We start from the raw sequence: 19477 nt of genomic DNA on the forward strand, positions 1-19477 counted from the left end.
CAGAATTGGCAGGACGATAAAATGGCGGAGGACCAGTAAGTCAGTTTATTATGGAGAACATTTAAAATAGGCAGGCCGGTGGCTTTGTTTGGAAGAGGTGATCCGGAGAAGAGACAGATGTTCGTGTTTCGGCAAGTAGTATCGGCATGCTGCCGCCAAAACGGAAAAACAGCACCCAAAACACGAAAATACCTTTCATTTATATAAGTGATTGCAAGGTGAACAAGGTGCTGTGTATTCACAACAGGAAGCAAATGCATTTAATTCCCCGTCGTCATTAAAATGAATGAGGGGCAAATAATTGTTTCCACTCGTTTGACCGATCCAATCCAATCCAATCCAGAACTGTGTGTCCCACAGCCGGAGCCATTTGACAGAATGCCCTCAGCTATACATGAGTGGTAACCTGTCCTCCACCACCAAGAAACGTTGGCTGTAATCATCGTTTATAAATTATAATCAAATAATCATGAGTCTCTCGACATTACCGGGAGCCCCCGTGTCATTAAATCAAAAGCTCATTTGTTGCCTGACGTGGAGCATTTTAGTATTTGTCACTTTGACATGGCAATCAAGCGACATTGTTGAGCCATCGTGACTGCCACTAACCCCCCCCTAATATAACCCTGCATAAGTGGTTAAGAACAAAAAATAGCAGATCTACAAGCTCACCACCCGACACGTGGCAAGTTTGTAGATCTGCTATTTTTGGTGCGTGGCAGCACCGCGTGCAACTATAGGGTTGGGATCCTTTAAGGATTTTAAACGATTCCGGTTCCTTAATTAAGGATTCCCTCTTAAGGATTTCTATATTTAAAACAATAATGTAATTTTGGCCATCATTATAATTTCTGATAAACACTAATTCAATCATACATACATTATATTATATTATTGAAATGGTTCTCAAAGTGAGCCCCTCCCCCCCCCCCCCCCCAAGGACCCTCTGGGCTACTTTAGGGGATTCCAAATCGACCATTACAGGCAGTGGCGCCGTCGCCTGTTTAATTAAAAGTTACTGTGTCCCCCTATGATTCACTCCGGTCCCATTGTGGGGGAAAGCGCAAACCGTTGCATATTGGCTGGCTGCTCAGACCGTATACTTGGCTCTGTAACACTCTGAGTTGTCCGCGGGCCACTCGACACAGTCGACAGACATCCACGACCGCGAATTCACAACCAACCAACCTGTTCAGATGTGTGTATTGGGAGGCGACGGACGCACCCATTTGGTTGCATTATTTTGTACACTACAGTCTAGTCTGGAGCTGTCTAATCTGACAGCGGGCGGACTTGCTGACGTCACCGTCTGGCCACACCCACATTAATGTCCCCCTATGTAATTTCCCATGCCACTTGTACGCTCTCTGTCTCTCTGAGACATTCAGTAATTGGGTCTAATGATCAAAATAAGAACATAATGTTATGTAAAAACTAAAACTTGCCACGGACAAGGACAAGACTTGCCACGGACACATTTTGTCCGTGCATACGGACACATTCATGACCCCGGGCAACCAAGCATGAATCAGGCATCGTTTACCTGTTTGATGGCCTGCAGCAGCTTTCCATAGCACACCACGATGACCAGGAAGGGCACCAGCAGACAGAAGACAAACAGGCAGACGATGTAGGAGATGTTGTTGGCCGTCTTGGCGGTCCAGTCGACGGAGCAGGTGGTCCCGGGCCCCTCGGGGCCGTAGCGGCTCCAGCCGAGCAGCGGCGGCGTGGTCCAGAAGAGCGAGTAGCCCCAGGACACGGCGATGCCCACCGTCACCTTGCGGTAGTTGGTGAAGTCCGCCTCCATGCAGCCCATCATGGTGCTGTAGCGCTCGAAGGAGAGGACGGCCAGCGAGATCAGGGACACGATGCCTGTGGCGGGGGGGTCGTATTCATTCAGTACACACACAGACACACACACGCACACGCGCACACACGCACACACACACACACACACACACACACACACACAATGTTGGAAGAAGTACTCACATCTTTTACTTGAGCAAAAGTATCAATACCACCATGTAGAAATACTCTGTAAAAGTCCGGTATTCCAAATTTGCTTGGGTAAAAGTACAAAAGTATTGGCAAAAGAATATACACCAAAAGTAAAAGTTTTTTTGCGACGCGTTGTGAGCTTGTAGATCAGCTAATTTCAAATAGACAAAGTATAGGGCTGAAGTATATGTTTTGTAATAATAATCAAAATCTTCAAAGTAACTAGTAATTAACATTTTCAAATAATTGTAGTAGAGTAAAAGTACAATATTTGCCTCTGAGTGCAATAGAAGAAAAAGTATTGAAAATTGGAAATACTCCAGTAAAGTAAAAAATACCACACACACACTACTACAGTGTGCAACTGCAACACTACACCTAAACTAATACTACATTTAGCACCAGTTAGGTCATGCGTGCAACGGGGTGTCAACCCATAATGAAAATTTCACGCTTTATGGAGCCATCAACGGTAGACAAATAGTCAGTACTTGTCCAAATGTTTAGCCACCTTATCTTCAAAAGTAAATAGAATAAAATTAAAGCGTGGCATTGATCATCGAATATTTCAGTTCCCTACGGCCATGGTCCTCAGCAGATGCACATTGTAAATCACGTCCAGTGCTATGCCTGCTTGACAGAGCCCATGAAATGTAGTATACGAGATAACAGAGACGTCCTCAAACAGCACAGAAATGTCCTTTCCCATCATAACAACTCAATAAACACACAAGCTAAAACGGTTTGCACTCTCGCCCCCTCTCTATCTGCTTTATGGCTCTTTATTCTGTCCCCGTCTGCTTTCTCCTTTGCTGTCTCTCTGTTTTCTGCCACTTCATTCTGTCGTCCTGTTCTTTGTTTGTGTCGCCGTGTTAGAAGTCCAAACGCTAGTGATCAGAGTTCCTTACAGCACTGCAGAGTGGCTTTAGGTCACGGATGGGTGACATGGACAAGGGGCCCTATTTTCGCCAGTGCCGTACCCATTATCCCTAAACTTCTTTGCTATTTTTTACTATTTTTAAAAACATTTTCAAATACTTCAAATAGCCAATCTACAAGCTAACAACGTGTCGATGTAGATCAGCTAGTTCAACTATTTGAAAATGTTTTTAAAAATAGTAAAAAATGTCAAAGAAGTTTAGGGATGATGGGTAAGGCACTGGCGAAAATAGGTCCCAAATCTATCTATATTTTTCAAAAATGTTCAAAGATAGCAGATCTACATGCTCACAACATGTCATGATGCGACACGCCGTGAGATTGTAGCTTGTAGTTATTTTAGCTTAAAAAAAAAGAAAAATCTTGGACACTTTTTTAAGATAAGGCTGTAAGTGATACAAACCTGGAAAAGACAACAATTGTGCCATATCACACATCTAGTCTCGATATAATATTCCCCAGCTCTATAGGCCAAAACATGCATTAACCACTTCAGCCCTTTGCATACTTAGGCTATTTGAAAATAGCCGATCTCCAAGCTCGTGGCTTCACCACTGAACGCTGCATTGTGGTTTGTGCGGCTTCATTCACAAACTGCACACACACTGAGGTAACTATCGATTGCCAAAGATTGGACAAGGAGGTTATGCCGCTATTAGACTCTCGTCTTTCCTTTTAACCCTGCATGTGTTGTTTTTGAAGCCAATTACAAAATGAATTGAAGCTTATATAAAGGTAATAGCCCACAGGCAGTAAAGGAACAGACCATAATGCTCCTTTAGAATGTGACTACCGCCTTCTTGTCTCACATGGCTCTCCTCTCTGCCCTTGGTTTCACGGCTTTTTCTACACTGACCTATCTGATTTAAAGCATAAAAATGCCAAAAATAGATCTAAAAAAAAAAAACTTTGCTGAGGCACTGCGGCCAAAAGCGCTCTGTGCGCAGAACAGAGAGTGTGAGAGAGAGAGAGAGAGAGGGGGGGGGGGTGTAACAGAGAAGGAGAGAAGGAGGATAGGGTGGTAGATGGGGACGAATGAGAGATGAGGGAGGAATGGACAAACGGAGAGAGGGAGGGAGGAATGGACAAACAGAGGGAGGGAGGGAGGGAGGAATGGACAGACAGAGGGAGGGAGGGAGGAATGGACAAACAGAGGGAGGGAGGGAGGGAGGAATGGACAAACAGAGGGAGGGAGGAATGGACAAACGGAGGGAGGGAGGGAGGAATGGGCAAACGGAGGGAGGGAGGGAGGAATGGACAAACAGAGGGAGGGAGGGAGGAATGGACAAACAGAGGGAGGGAGGGAGGAATGGACAAACAGAGGGAGGGAGGGAGGAATGGACAAACAGAGGGAGGGAGGGAGGAATGGACAAACAGAGGGAAGGAGGGAGGGAGGGAGGAATGGACAGACAGAGGGAGGGAGGGAGGAATGGACAAACAGAGGGAGGGAGGGAGGAATGGACAAACAGAGGGAGGGGGAGGAATGGACAAACAGAGGGAGGGAGGGAGGGAGGAATGGGCAAACGGAGGGAGGGAGGGAGGAATAGACAAACGTAGAGAGGGAGGGAGGAATGGACAAACAAACAGAGGGAGGGACGGAGGAATGGACAAACAGAGGAGGGTGGAATGAACAAACGGAGGGAGGGAGGAATGGACCAACGTAGGGAGGGAGGGGTAAAGGTGATCCTGAAGAACAAGAAGATGGAGGATGTTTGTGCACGCGTGCAAACACACACACGAGTGCGCGCAGTGCGCGCAGTCACCTTACAGCCTCCTGTGTTCCTCTGCCCACAACCGTTACTCAGCCCGTTCATATGAAACGCATAGTGAGCAGTGAAATGAAACGCACTCCACACCTTTCAAAGCAACAATACACCTTGTGTTTCTGTGCTTCAGGCTTCATGAGTCTCCACCACTTCCCACATGTAACCACTTAAGCTTTGTTGCAAAAACTGTGAAAAGACGCGCTGCAATATCAATGTAAATTGTCTGTTTCTGCAATTTCTATCATTGGGGGGAGAGGGGGGTGTTTTGAAAATGTTAGCCTATAATGACATGCCCAAAATAGGGACACCAGGTTGAAAGTGGTTCAATTCAACTCGTCTCGTTATTATGTCTTATGCAGTCCCTCTATTGTCTCTGGACCACTGGCATATTATGTCTTATGCAGTCCCTCTATTGTCTCTGGACCACTGGCATATTATGTCTTATGCAGTCCCTCTATTGTCTCTGGACCACTGGCATATTATGTCTTATGTAGTCCCTCTATTGTCTCTGGACCACTGGCATATTATGTCTTATGCAGTCCCTCTATTGTCTCTGGACCACTGGCATATTATGTCTTATGTAGTCCCTCTATTGTCTCTGGACCACTGGCATATTATGTCTTATGCAGTCCCTCCATTGTCTCTGGACCACTGGCATATTATGTCTTATGTAGTCCCTCTATTGTCTCTGGACCACTGGCATATTATGTCTTATGTAGTCCCTCTATTGTCTCTGGACCACTGGCATATTATGTCTTATGCAGTCCCTCCATTGTCTCTGGACCACTGGCATATTATGTCTTATGCAGTCCCTCCATTGTCTTTGGACCAATATAGTTTTAATCATTTTAAACGTACCCATGGACCACCTGTAATTACACCATGGACCACTAGAGGTCCGTGGACCACTGGTTGAGAAACAGTGGTCTGCATTATTGTAATAATTGCTTTTTTTCCCTCTCCTCTCCCTGGTTCCTGAACTCAGCTGCCATCAACATGTCATTTTGATCTTTAACGATTAGTGCTGTCAGCATTAATTGATTTTCTTTGGGTATTAGGTGTAATACCTGAGGGGAATTAAATTCTAAATGACTATAGCATGAAATAATGATTATAGGAAGCTATAGCTGCAAGGAGGTACACCTTTGACACACGTTGGTTCTAATAGTTTTGAAGGGATCAAGTTGCCATCCTGACCCTTTTTATTTTCTGTTATAATGCAATCATGTTATAATGCTTTATGTTAAACGCACTGATGCCCTGCTTCTTTTTTTTACTGATTGATTGAATACTTTATTAACTGTTCGCAAAAACAAGGCACGGTGGCACAGATTTAACCAAAAGAATGCTAAAAGGATAACCCATTAAGGTCCTGTGTATTAAGGTCCTGTGTATTCAATTCATTGAGGTCCTGTGTATTCAATTCATCAAGACATTTAAAGACAAAAAAAATGTACAATAATATGCAAAAAACATATGAAAGAAAGATAATGTACAGTAAACAATTGGGGGGGGCACCAGGGGCACCCCTGTTTGAGAAGCAGTGGTCTATACACGAATCCACGGAGCGCTGCCCTGTAGGTGGCGCAGCCATTGCTGCGGTGTCAGACTCGGTCAGCTGCTGCTGGGCGGTGTCAGTCAGCTGCTGTCACTGACTGCTCACGTTACTCTTTTACCTGCTTTTGACTAACTTTTACTAACACTAACTTTACAAAGATGTACAGAAAATCGGGACGTACTGTACCTGTGTAGTTTATGGCTGCTCCAACAGCCAAGCAGGTAAAGAGTAACGTCAACAGACGGACAGAGCCGTAGCAGCAGCTGACCGAGTCTGACACCGCAGCAATGGCGGCGCCACCTACAGGGCAGCGCTCCGTGGATTTGTGTATATGAAGCCAAGACTCCTCAATAGAAAGAACATGGTTCACATTGCGTCACAATTCCACACATCGTGACCTTGTAAATCCGCTATTTTCACTATGTTGGAACTTTGTTTTTCAAATTTTGTTAAAGTTTTTTTAAACCGATATGCCTATATATAGATCGCTGTATCTGTTGTCCCTTTTATGCCCAAATATGGAGATCCCTGATGTCATCAGTATATGCCCATTTATGGGCATGCCCCCTTTTGTGCCCATATATGGAGCTGACTGATTTGTTTTGCGCCTGATGCCATGTATGACGATACATTGAGGTTAGACAACTATATTTGGGCGTAGCTGCATTCGGAACTCCTTATATGGTTATGGCCCGGTTATGGCCCGGTCCTCCCTTAAGCCAATTTTAATATAGTATTTCCGAAATTGGGACGGCAGGAAAATGGTGAAAAATATATATTTTTTGTCCTGCAGGAGTTCACATTAAACCCTGCATGAATGTCTTCTCAGCGTTCCTTATTGATAATGAGCAGTTAAGGGTTTCCTTAAGCTCCTTTTACTTTTCAGAGGGAGAGTGTTGCAAATCCAATTGCTGCATATGATGTCTTGAGTATGAAAAAATCGAATCAAAATGCAATTTCTGGAAAAGTACATGGTGTCTTTCTGCTGTGAGTGGCGTCAGAATGTGAAATCTAATACATTGTCTCCATCACTGAACAGACTGGAGCCATCCCTCTGCCCTCGGACTGTGCAAGTATAGCAATCTTCTTTAAAGCTGATTAGGATTTCTCTCCGCTAATACAGTAGGTAAATGGGTTATGCTGGCTACCAGTAAAAGTGTTGATTTAACGCTGAGGGTGGGCCCATTTTTATGCGTTAAATTTACACCTTTTTTTATTTTACTGTGCAGTATCTGATGAGTAACGACCCCCTTGATGACTAGTCTAGCCCCCCCTCCCGGGCTGCGAGTGACAAGGGACTCTATTCAAATTAATGGAGAGGGACACCCACCCAGTGCAACTTTGAGGCTGACATCACAGCATTTTTTAAATGAAAGCCTCTCCTGGTCCCCCAGCGGGATCAAGGGCAGTAGCTAAATCTAATATCCTCAAAATAAACGTCTTATGATCTGATAACATTTGAAACGAAATGAAGCAAGCTCTCTCTCTCTCTCTAGAGCCCCCCCCCCCCACCATCCCCTCTCTCTCTCTCTCTCTCTGTCTCTCTCTTCCTCTCTTCTCTTTGTCTTTTAGGAAGTGTCTGATCATTCTTATACCAGGTATAATTAATTCCAGGAAAAAGGCAATGTGATTGAGATCTCCCCCCCCCCCCCCCCGTCAAACATCTGTCACTGCATATTCCTTTTTATATTACTGTAAAGATCACTTTCACAGAAACCGCCGCGACACAGCTCTGACAGATATAAGAGACAGACGAAGAGATACGGTACACATTTTGGGAAACATCAATGGAGCGGACTGGTTGGCCTTGCCCCCAGTGAGCAAGGCTGCGTATTGATCCAGGTAATGTGTTTGAAGCCAGATATCCATCATCCATAATGGATGTTTTTTTGACTGCGCCTCGAACAGACCTTTAATTCACTATTTATTACGTGGGCTCATTAGCTACCCACTCACCCCGACCTTTGTGGTCGGAGCAGCATTGTTCTGCTTCCTTTGTCCCTGCCGACATGTCCACTGACCTTCCTGGAAGAATCAACATCGCTGCAGCCAGGTGTGTGTGTGTGTGTGTGTGTGTGTGTGTGTGTGTGTGTGTGTGTGTGTGTGTGTGTGTGTGTGTGTGTGTGTGTGTGTGTGTGTGTGTGTGTGTGTGTGTGTGTGTGTGTGTGTGTGTGTGTGTGTGTGTGTTCGAATACTTGCAGGTCTCTGCCTCCATGTACTGTATATGTATTTCCATGCCACTGAGCATGTTTGTATGTTAACCCATGAAGACCTGAGGCAGATTCGACAAATGTCTTCTAAATCCGTTTAAAGTTTTCTGAAAAACTTATGTTGCTATATCAGTGGTGCTCAAACTTTTTCATGTCAAGGACCCCTTAACACATTGAGTGCCATAAACGGTCCGGACCGTTTTTGAGAATCCATGCGTCATGTGCCATAAACGGTCCGGACCGTTTTTGGCCCCTTTTTTTTTAATACGTGGGGCCCACGTGGAGCGCTCTAACGAAACTTTGGGATCATCCAAGGAGTCTCTGAGAAGGAGAGGCCGGGTGTGGATCCATGTCAAAAATCCTTCCGGTCGGCCGCTCCAATGTTAACTCCCTGACTAAAAGCTTAATATCTCCATTTCTTTTTAACGTGGTGGAAGTGAGCCGTTTTCGATCGGCGATCACTCTGCGATGGAGGATCGCGTTAGAAATATTATTGTTCCAGGCGTTAGTCGGGACCCTCCGCCGTCTCGCACGCACGCTTTGTTTACATGCATACATGCACTTCCGCGTCGGGGCTTCTACAGCACGAAACATTTCAACGTAAGTGGATGGAAGATATGCAGGCACTGAACGTACCCTATTTTAATAAACCTCTGGCACACAATGTGTTAAATGATGTGTATTTGGCAGCGGACACCGATCTCAAAATATTTTGCACCAGGGAGGGACCCCCAAAAGCAAAGATTTGAGTTAAAAATGTTCGCCTAAAAAATATTAGATATATTCAAAGATTTTCACACATTTTCAAGATTTAAAAAAAATGCAGATCTACAAGCTTGTAGCGCGGCACGAAGTGACGCACTATGAGCAGAGCTTGTATATCTATTTTTGAATATAGGCAAAGTATAAAATAATGATTTTTAGCTCGAATCTAAAACGACACAGATGCTTTCCCGGTTTTAATGGGTTAAGGCTACATGTTTGATAAAAAATAATCGGAAAATCATGATTTTACGATTTAAAATGATGTAACTGTGAGACATGTCTCATTTGTTGCACCGATCCCTCGTCTGCTCATACTTACCTAAGGGCTTAATTACCAGAACATTGTCCATATCCATCAGCCTCAAAATCACAGAGGCCATTACATACCATATGGTAGTCTACTGCATGTAATGCTTTATGACACCCATAAGCACAATGAGACACATTTAGACAATTATAAAAACATCTTTTAACACCAAAAATCATCGCTATACCATGATCACAATATTACAGTATGTGTGCTACTAACACACACCTATAGCGTGTGCAATTGTGCAAAAAGTGTGTGTGTGTGTGTTTGTGAGAGAGTTTTTTTGCATGTCTCAGGAGGACACACATGTCTACAGTACAGTGTGTTTGTGTGTACTGTACACGTTGTGTGCAGAAGCATCATCCTGCAGTGTAGTCAGTGCAACTGTGCAGCTGTGCATGTGTCTGTTTATGTATGTGTGTGTGTGTGTGTGTGTGTGTGTGTGTGTGTGTGTGTGTGTGTGTGTGTGTGTGTGTGCACACGTGTGTGTGGTGTGCAGTCTAACTTCAGTAGACAGAGCGGTCCAAGGTTAATCCACTGGGTGTGTGCATAGTCCGCCCTGAGCAGGAGGCGGGGAGGCTATACACTATACCCTATTATGCAGGGGCATGCGGAGCTGATGGTGGCATGTCACCCCCCCCCCTCTCCCCCCCCACACACACACACACACACACACACACACACACACACACACACACACACACACACACACACACACACACACACACACACACACACACACACACACACACACACTTCTCCTCCTCACTACAAGGACAAGACGCTCGAAGGTTTTTAGTTTTTTGTTGTGATGCAGAGAATAGACTGCAGAGAGGTGGCAGCAGAGGTGAACCGACTCAATGAGTATGTGTGCCCCATGCAAGGTTGATAATAACAAAGCAAGCTGTAGTGTGTGTGTATGTGTGTGTGTGTGTGTGTGTGTGTGTGTGCAGCCGTGAATGGCCATGTGTGTGTAACACCCTGCGGGATTTGAACCTGGGAGTAACCAAAACTAAACATCTACCACTCATGCAAGAGGGAATTCCCCCTTTGGCCTGGGGATATATATATATATTAGGCCATTTGAGCTTAAGGCAGGGCTACTCCATTACACTGGGTCTCTTGTGGGAAACCAAACATACGGCTCATTTACCCGTTGGCCAGGGGATATATAATTATTAGACTTATAAGCATCAGATAGAGCTATGGTGTGTATGTGTGTATTATGCGTTTGTTGTGTGTGGCTGAGTGGGAACACTGGTGCCTGTGAGCGCCGGTGCTGCTGTGTGTGTGTATGTATCAGTATCATATGGGTGTGTGTGTGTGTGTGTGTGTGTGTGTGTGTGTGTGTGTGTTTTCAGGACTTTTAGCATGAAGTCAGAGCCGCCTCTACAGGTGCAAGGCTCTCGTGCTAAAGGAGAGGAAAATACGGGGGCTGTGCGGCGACATCGATTGCCCAGAAATCCTTTCTCAGGACTTGGTGAAGACAGCCACTTCAAACATCAAACTTCAAACGTCAAACAACTTCATTAATCCCACTAGGGGCAATTAGTTTTGAACAGCTTGCAACAGAGAAATTCAGTAACTTACATCAACAACATACATACAAACAAACTATACTAATACACCAAGGAGATGATGTGGAATAGAATTATCTTAAACATTCTCAATGGCCCTTAGTCAGCAGCGCAACAATCTCTCCTTAGTTCTACCTCTATCTCATTCTAGTCTCTCTCTCTCTCTCTCTCTCTCTCTCTCTCTCTCTCTCTCTCTCTCTCTCTCTGTCTCTCTCTCTCTACAGTATTTGTGCCCATTAAGAAAATACTCATCCATAACCAATGAAAAAATTCTAATGATGTCTGCGAGCCATTGTGACACACACACACACACACACACACACACACACACACACACACACACACACACACACACACACACACACACACACACACACACACACGCACGGTTGTTCTGACTCCGTCGCTTTTTTTCTCACTCCGCACAGTATAAAATCCTCTGTGTTAATTTAGTTCTCAGAGTGTATAAATTGACCCAAATGGACCCTTATGGGCGCACTGAGGGTTTTCCTGTGTGCCTCTCTGTCTCTGCCTGCCTCACTCTGTCTACCTCCAGGGTTTTTAGCTTGTAGACGCGTCTTATCAGAGGGTTTTCCGCTAAATTGGCTCCTTGTGGACGACGGCGTGATATACTGTAGCTTCAGACATGTTTAATCCGCAGTCCATATGTTGGGAAGTTTCTCAAGACATAATATTGGCAGAGGTGGAAAGTAACTCAGTAGCCTGTTTACTCATGTGCTTTACTTAAACCCCATATGGTTGAGCGCAGTCCCTTGGGCCTCTATACTAGTGTCTTTTCTGTTATTGTGGGGAAAGCTTTCTCTGAAAATAGCCGATCTCCTATTTTCCTAGTATTTCATTCTCTGTGGCTGCAGTGAAGTGAACTTTTACTTCTACTCCACTACGTCTCAGAGGCAAATATTGTACTTTTACTTAAACCCCATATGGTTGAGCGCAGTCCCTTGGGCCTCTATACTAGTGTCTTTTCTGTTATTGTGGGGAAAGCTTTCTCTGAAAATAGCCGATCTCCTATTTTCCTAGTATTTCATTCTCTGTGGCTGCAGTGAAGTGAACTTTTACTTCTACTCCACTACGTCTCAGAGGCAAGTATTGTACTTTTACTCAACTACAATTATTTGAAGACTTTAGTTACTAGTTACTTTGTAGATTTTGATTATTATTACAAAACATGCATTACTCACTGCAGACCTGCATTTTGAGCATTGTGAGCATTTAGATCTGCTATTTTCAAATGATTTGTATACATTTTATACATTTGAAAACTTGTGAAATGGGACATTCTGCATCATGAGTACTTTCTACTTTTGGTACTTTAAGTACATTTCGATGCCAATACTTTTGTACTTTGACTCAAGTGAATTCTGTATTCCGGACTTTTACTTGTAACAGAGTATTTCTACATTGCAGTATTGATACTTTTACTTGAGTAAAACATCTGAGTACTTTTTCCACCACTGTTACTACCACTGCCGTAATGTTTGACAGATACAAGTGCAGCTCTTTAGCAGAGTGAAACTTGATTTAGATTTACTCGAGATTGTCAAAGTAACATTTCAAACGGCAGCAGGCTGGCCTGCAGGGACGCAGTGATCAAAGACACAATTAACCACTTCCAAACTGGTGTCACTATTTTAAGCATGGCATTATAGGTGACCCCCCCCTCCCCCAAAAAAGAAAGAAATAGAACACCTACAAGCTTGTAGATCAGCTACTTTCACTGCACGATGCCGTCTTACGACTAGGTGTAAAATATAGGGCTTAAGATCATAGATCATGATTTGTGTTTGTTTAATGCCTTTTTGAAGCTTAGCCTGGTAGTTTATTGTACTCTGTATTATGTCCAAAGGATTAACATAGAGTTTTACTACTCAAATCTGGCTTTCAGACTAGCACTCTGTGAAAACTGGTTTGACAAATGAGCACGCAACTCTGAACGCCAACCACAATAAATGCAGCCTTAGTGAATGGGGAAGGGGAAACGCATAAAAGAGAAGACCTTGGAGAAAACAAACGCTCCCCCGTCACGCGTAACCTGTAGCCTTAAGTTCTCTGTGGATACTTGTTGGATAACCAAATCCTGGAGGATCAAACGCATGCATAATTTATAGGACATGGGTTACCAAATGAGGGAAAAGATAGAGCAAAGAAAACGGTATGGCTACAGTTTTGGCCAACGACCGAACGGAATAAACAGCTGAAGGGTATACAGTATTAGCCTGGTAAACCCTCCCTCCGGAAATCTCAATTCCATTTCATTTCAGGAGTGAGTCTGGCCTGATCCGCCTGTCTGCAATATTGGCTGTGCTGGAGTTGGGCGGGAGTAATACCGTTGACTGACAACCCCTTCAGCCAATGATAATTTTTCCCCTTCAGCCAATCAGCAGTTCACCAGTCTTAATGTGACGCGACGGGACTTTTGAGACAGCCATACCCAAAATGGGTTGCCTTTTTTGGGTACAATGGTGTCACTGCCCGCCCCTACCGGTTCTCTAATTATTATTTTTTAAATAGGCTTTGTCATGATTAATTGACCACATATATGAAGTTAAACAACTAAATTCTATCCAAACGATATCTTATAAGTAAATTCCGTGCCTCAAAATAGAAGTTAGAGAGCTTTTTGAAGTAAAAAAATAGCGGAGAATTGGCCGCACAAGAAAAAGATGGCTGCCGTTCGTGTTTTGGGCTCACTCGAACTCGCCACCTGATTGGCCAACGTAAGCTGTCAATCACAGAACAATGAGCGACGACGCTGATAGGCCCGGCCGTTTGGCATACAGAGCCAATATTGCAGAAAGGCGGATCATGCCAGACTCACTCCTGAAATGAAATGGAATTGAGATTTCCGGAGGGAGGGTTTACCAGGCTAATACAGTATGTGGTCTAATAGTGATGTCCACCATGATTGACCATATTTACACTGCAGTCATTTTGCTCTTACATCATAGGCTACTTGGGGGTGGGCCCAGAGTATGGTGTAAGTCAGTGGTTCTCAACCCCACGTGATTTTGGGGGGTCCCCGGTGACAATTTAAGGACTTTTAAGACCTTTTCAATACCTAAAGAAAATATAATGAAATGAAAAAAGACGATTACTGCATCAAAGGTAATCAACAAACTATACAATCAAAACTGGTAAAACATTGCCCAAATTGTATCATCTAAATCATTCTAAATGCAATGCCTACAATTCCAAGTGCTTGTCCCCAGTCCAAATATGACTATTTTGGGGGGACCCCAGTTCAATTATGATTATTTTGGGGGGTCGTGGCCTGAAAAAGTTGAGAACCACTGGTTACAGTGAAATCAAATGACCACCATGTGGTCAAAGCTGCTTTGTTTAAATTAGCTATGCTGCACACTTAGTGTCTCTGACAATGAGCCTTTATTTGTTAGCAATGGTCAACAATACTGCAGTATGTCAGCCAGAGTCTAATCCCCATTGGTTTGTTTAAATGCAAATGGAGAAACAATTAGGAGGATGGCCTCATGAAGGGACACCGTTCAAAATGCTATTGATTTATTAAGGCAGGAAAATCAATCCCTTAAGCCTTAACAAGGATTTAAGCTATCTGCTGGGCGTTACAAAGGATGAGATTATGTTCTGTTTTGTAGTGTCAATCAGAAGCAAAACTGTTTTACCTTGTTTTACCTTTTAAACCTTTTTTTAAAGGTTTAAAATGTTGGGTCAAAAGCTCCATGCTGGCTAATGTTCATCACAGAACACCTTTTACATTGTCACATCTTATTAGTGAGCCATGAGAGACGGGCTTTGGGTTGTGAAGTGTTTTTTAAATTGTGGGTGGCTACCTGCTGCTCTGTGTAAAAGCAGATATTAAACGTCTGACCTGGGGCCTCTGCTGGGCACCAATATAAGTCCAGCCTCCAGACACATTACAATGGGTGAGAAGGGGACCTTTTTAATGCCAGCTTTACGGGTCCTGCATGCAGAGTTTATGAGGATTATCAAAGAACGCTTTAGCTGCTGATGTGCAGATACCCAGACACACTGCCATGCTGCACAGAGATGTGGAGGATTGAACGGAGCCCGATGTGACATCACCAACCTAGTTTGAAAAATGGTGCCTTTAAAAAGCTTAACAACCACAGTAGCAGCATTTGAAGGTAACTACCCAGACGGTGGACCATGCTGTTAAATTGCGCAGTTAGAAGGGGCTCGCGTAAATGTGCAATCTAAACTCAGTGTGGCGTTTATGTCATCCAGACGGTGTGGAAATTAGTTATTAGTGGGATACGAGGGCTTTTGAGGCAGGCTAGTGTGTCAGAGAGTAAAAGTGTGTTTGTTCATCAAACAGTTCTCAACATGTCATCACTTTGATCAGGCACTGAACAGAATCACAAGCTGCCTATACATGTCTCAGAAATGAATGACCTGATCAATCAATTAGTTGATTAATTAATTCGTCAGTGACCATCATGTCTCTTGAGGTATGAAACAATTTTCAACCAAAATACAACACATCAAATTAAAGTAGTCTGACTACTGTGACCCATAGGGGAAAAATATAGAATTGAAAAATTAAATATGGCAACGCAAATGCACAGGCGCACGCACAGTCGTGCACACACACACACACACACACACACACACACACACACACACACACACACACACACACACACACACACATACACACATACACAGAAGTGCTCACGCACGCACGCACGCACGCACGCAGTGCCACGCGCGCGCGCGCGCGCACACACACACACACACACACACACACACACAGACACAGACACAGACACACACACACACAGTCTTTGGCGAGTCCATGGTTGAATATGGAACCGTTTTTGACTCTTTTGACCAACAGTCAGCCAGTAGACAGTCAGAGGATATGAACCAGAGTCCCAGTGTAACCCTGAGAGTCTCATTTGACTGTGTGAATGTAATTAGGCTATGGTGAATATTCCCAGTAGTATCATTGAACATGATTGTGCCTCCATGTCATGCATCTGTGTCAGCACTTCACTCCTACACACAGGTACACACAAGTGTCCCCACTCATTACAAAACCCCCTGAGCTCCACAAAACCCTATGAGAGCCCACACATAATATACCTAACTGATCAACTAATGAATATTATACAGTACAGTGGTGGAAAGTAACTAAGTACTTTTACTCAAGTACTGTACTTAAGTACAATTTTGAGGTATTTTTTACTTTACTGGAGTATTTCCAATTTTCTGTACTTTTACTATACACCACTACATCTCAGAGGCCTATATACATTTTGGCCATTTGAAAATAGACAATCTACAAGCTCACAATGCATTGTAATGCGACGCATTGTGAGCTTGTAGATCTGCTATTTTCAAAAGATTTTTTATACATTTTATACAGTTGAAAACTTCTGCATAATGAGTAGCCTACTTTGACACCAACACTTTTTTACCTGTACTCAAGCAAATTTCTAACTCGTGACTTTTACTTATAACAGAGTATGGCTACTCATACGGTATTCTTCACTGTAGCCGCAGGCTCAGTCAGTCAGTCACTGTGACAGGCAGCATGACTCAAAACCACCCACACAAGGCACCAACTAATATGCTAAATTAGCTATTAACATGCAACTCTCTAATATCGATGCACACTCTCTGCTGGAACACTAAAATCACCCACTGAGTCTTATAATGTGACACATCATCACAGTGAATTAGTAGGCTATTGACATTTTGGACCCTTATGGTCAAGAATCTGCAATTTGAATAAACCCGCATGCAGCCTCCACACTAGCTCTGGTCCACCGTCCATAGCGTTAGAAGGAGTTCTCCATAACGCTATATTGGGACCGTTGCCCGCACACCGCCGTCAGCGCAGGCTGCGCAGCCTCTTGTCTTGGGTCAAATAAAAAAAATTACACTTTTTACCAAAAACAAAGACGATTTTAAGATGTCGAAAGCCTACTTTCCTTGGTGGGAACACTCGGAGCCCCCCACCTCACGTCTAAAATACACTTTTTGTCTAGAAAAGAAAATATTTCACCGGAAGGAATAATCTGGTCAATAGACAATTCCATGGACCAGATCTGTAGAGGGCGCAGTGGAGTAGCTAAAAACATTTGTTCCTTTTGGTGAAATATTTTCTTTTCTGGCCAAAAAGTGTATTTTAAACGTGAGGTGGGGGGCTCCGAGTGTTCCCACTAAGGAAAGTAGGCTTTCAACATCTTAAAACCGTCTTTGTTTTGGTGAGTAGCGAAAGTGCATTTTTTTTAATTTTTACTCAAGACGAGAGGCTGCGGGGGTGTGCGGGCAACGGGCAACGGCTCGAAAGTACCATAGCGTTACCCCTTCTAACGCTATGGACCAGAGCTACCTCCACACATTTTGTGCGGTGTAATTTGAGTGGAAATGCACGCGTCTGGTCTGCGGCTTTGGAAGAAGCAGGACTACTTGGAAGTGATTTCACAGCCTATCATGAAGCCTGACAGTCTGAGTCTGAGACAACGAGCACAATGCTGCACACACATTCTAGTCTACCCCAGTGGTTCTCAACCAGTGGTCCTTGAGGAGGTTCCAGGTGGTCCCCATGCAGCTAATGATGGAAGAGTTGGTTACCAAATGGACCCTTATAGATCTTTAACTCTTGAGCGTGTAAAATGAAACATTTACGCTCTCATGAGTTAAATTATTGTTAAACATCTGCATTACTTATTTAAAAATTGTTATTTTGAACAGCGTTTGCCTGTTGTCTCTCCTATTGGTACCAGCATCAATACAGCATGGAATTGTGGACAAAATCGTATCAATAGTCTAAGTTTTGGGTCTGAGAGGCTAAATCTCATCAAATGGTGGTCCGTGGCTCAAATGCAGAATAAATAATGGACCTTATTATGACAAAGGTTGAAAACCACTGGTGGTCTACTACCCAATAGCCTTTTTTCCCCCCTTTTCCCCCCTTTTTTTCCTTTTCTTTTTTTTTACAACTTAGCTTAATTGTCTTGATAGATTTCCATAGAGGCGTCGCCCATGATGACCATGGGTACAATGTAGTTTTCCCATGCAGCCAGTATGGTCCGCACCAGCACTTTTTCTTTAAAGAATAGGCTATATAGGCTACACTATGGAGAGAGATACCATAAGCGCTGTTTGATTATTGTGTGTCACTCATTCTGAATAATATATTTTCATAGAAAGATAAATGGTGACTATGAAAAAGCTTTGAGGGAAAAAAACTGCGATAATTATAGATATACTCACCACAATATGATAACAAAGAGACAATAGCCTACATCTATATCAGGCATCGTGTAAATTATTCAGGCATGGTGGAGACGCGCACACCTGAGTCTGTAAAAGTGATCCGAATAAAGGAACAATGTGCAAGGCGTTTTCGGATTCAAAATGTGCCTATAATAAGCTACTTGTCTGGGTAAATGTGTGATTATGAATATTGCTTTGAAATCAAAGTTTAATGTCAGACATAATGCACGATTGCCATGTAAATGATGGAAAAAAATATTTGTTCCTGGATTCTCAATGTCATCAATAGAAATCTATATGACCGATTTGGACACCTGATCTCATAAACGCAGTGCGCTGGCAACACTCCGTAATAACTGGCAACACTACATATTAACATTGGACCATCGATCCCCCCCTTTTCCCCCCAGAACACATCTGAAACGAAACGGCCAAAAACGATAAAACACAGAATGATCACATTAAAACACACCACTAAAATTCCCACTCACCGAACAGAGAGTTGCAGAAGCCGTACCACACGCAGCCGCTGGGTCCTATGAGCCACCTGCCCTGCGTGCTGGCCGCGAAGCTGAACGGCGTCCCCACGACGCACACCAGCAGGTCGCTGAAGGAAATGTTAATCAGCAGCATGTTGATGGGCGAGCGCAGCGTCTTGTAGCGGCAGAACAGCACCAGCACCAGCAGGTTGTTCAGGAGCCCGAACGTGCCGATGAAGCCCAGGCACACCGCCACCACCAGGTGCCCGGTGGGGGTGAGGGTCGCCCGGTAGCCGCTGGTGGGCTCCAGCTGCCCCTGCTCCTGGCCGTCGGTGCCGGCGCACAGCACAGCGCTATTGGCCCCTGCAGGCGCGCAGTCGCCCAATAAGCTCACATTGGGCGAGATCATCGCGATCCCCCGCGCGGTGCGCCTCGCCTCGGCTCGCACTGAACGGAGAGCTTTAATATGTCATTGGCATTTTGGGGGGTTTTAGTGATGATAACGTTAATTGTAAAGCAGAAGTCAATAGACTAATAGGCTACTTGTTGCTTCTAAATGAATGGGTTTAAAGTTAAAAGTGAGACAGAAATGGAAAGGAAAAAGCGGAAGCCCAACACGGATCG

General features: G+C 44.0%; 1 protein-coding gene across 1 annotated transcript in view; it reads right to left on the reverse strand.

Annotated features, from left to right (window-relative positions):
- The window catches only part of LOC308093727 (vertebrate ancient opsin-like), a gene marked incomplete at its 5' end in the record, with an annotated part of 89426 nt that extends 70164 nt beyond the window's left edge, over window positions 1-19262 (reverse strand). Inside the window, 2 exons of the mRNA XM_080440056.1 lie at window positions 1544-1872; window positions 18866-19262. Of these exons, the coding sequence (XP_080296182.1) occupies window positions 1544-1872; window positions 18866-19262 (726 nt within the window). The remainder of the gene's footprint in view (window positions 1-1543; window positions 1873-18865) is intronic.
- Between the last annotated feature and the right edge of the window lie 215 nt (window positions 19263-19477).

The sequence above is a fragment of the Gymnoscopelus braueri genome (genome assembly GCF_963280865.1).
Source record: "Gymnoscopelus braueri genome assembly, chromosome: 10".
NCBI lineage: Eukaryota > Metazoa > Chordata > Actinopteri > Myctophiformes > Myctophidae > Gymnoscopelus > Gymnoscopelus braueri.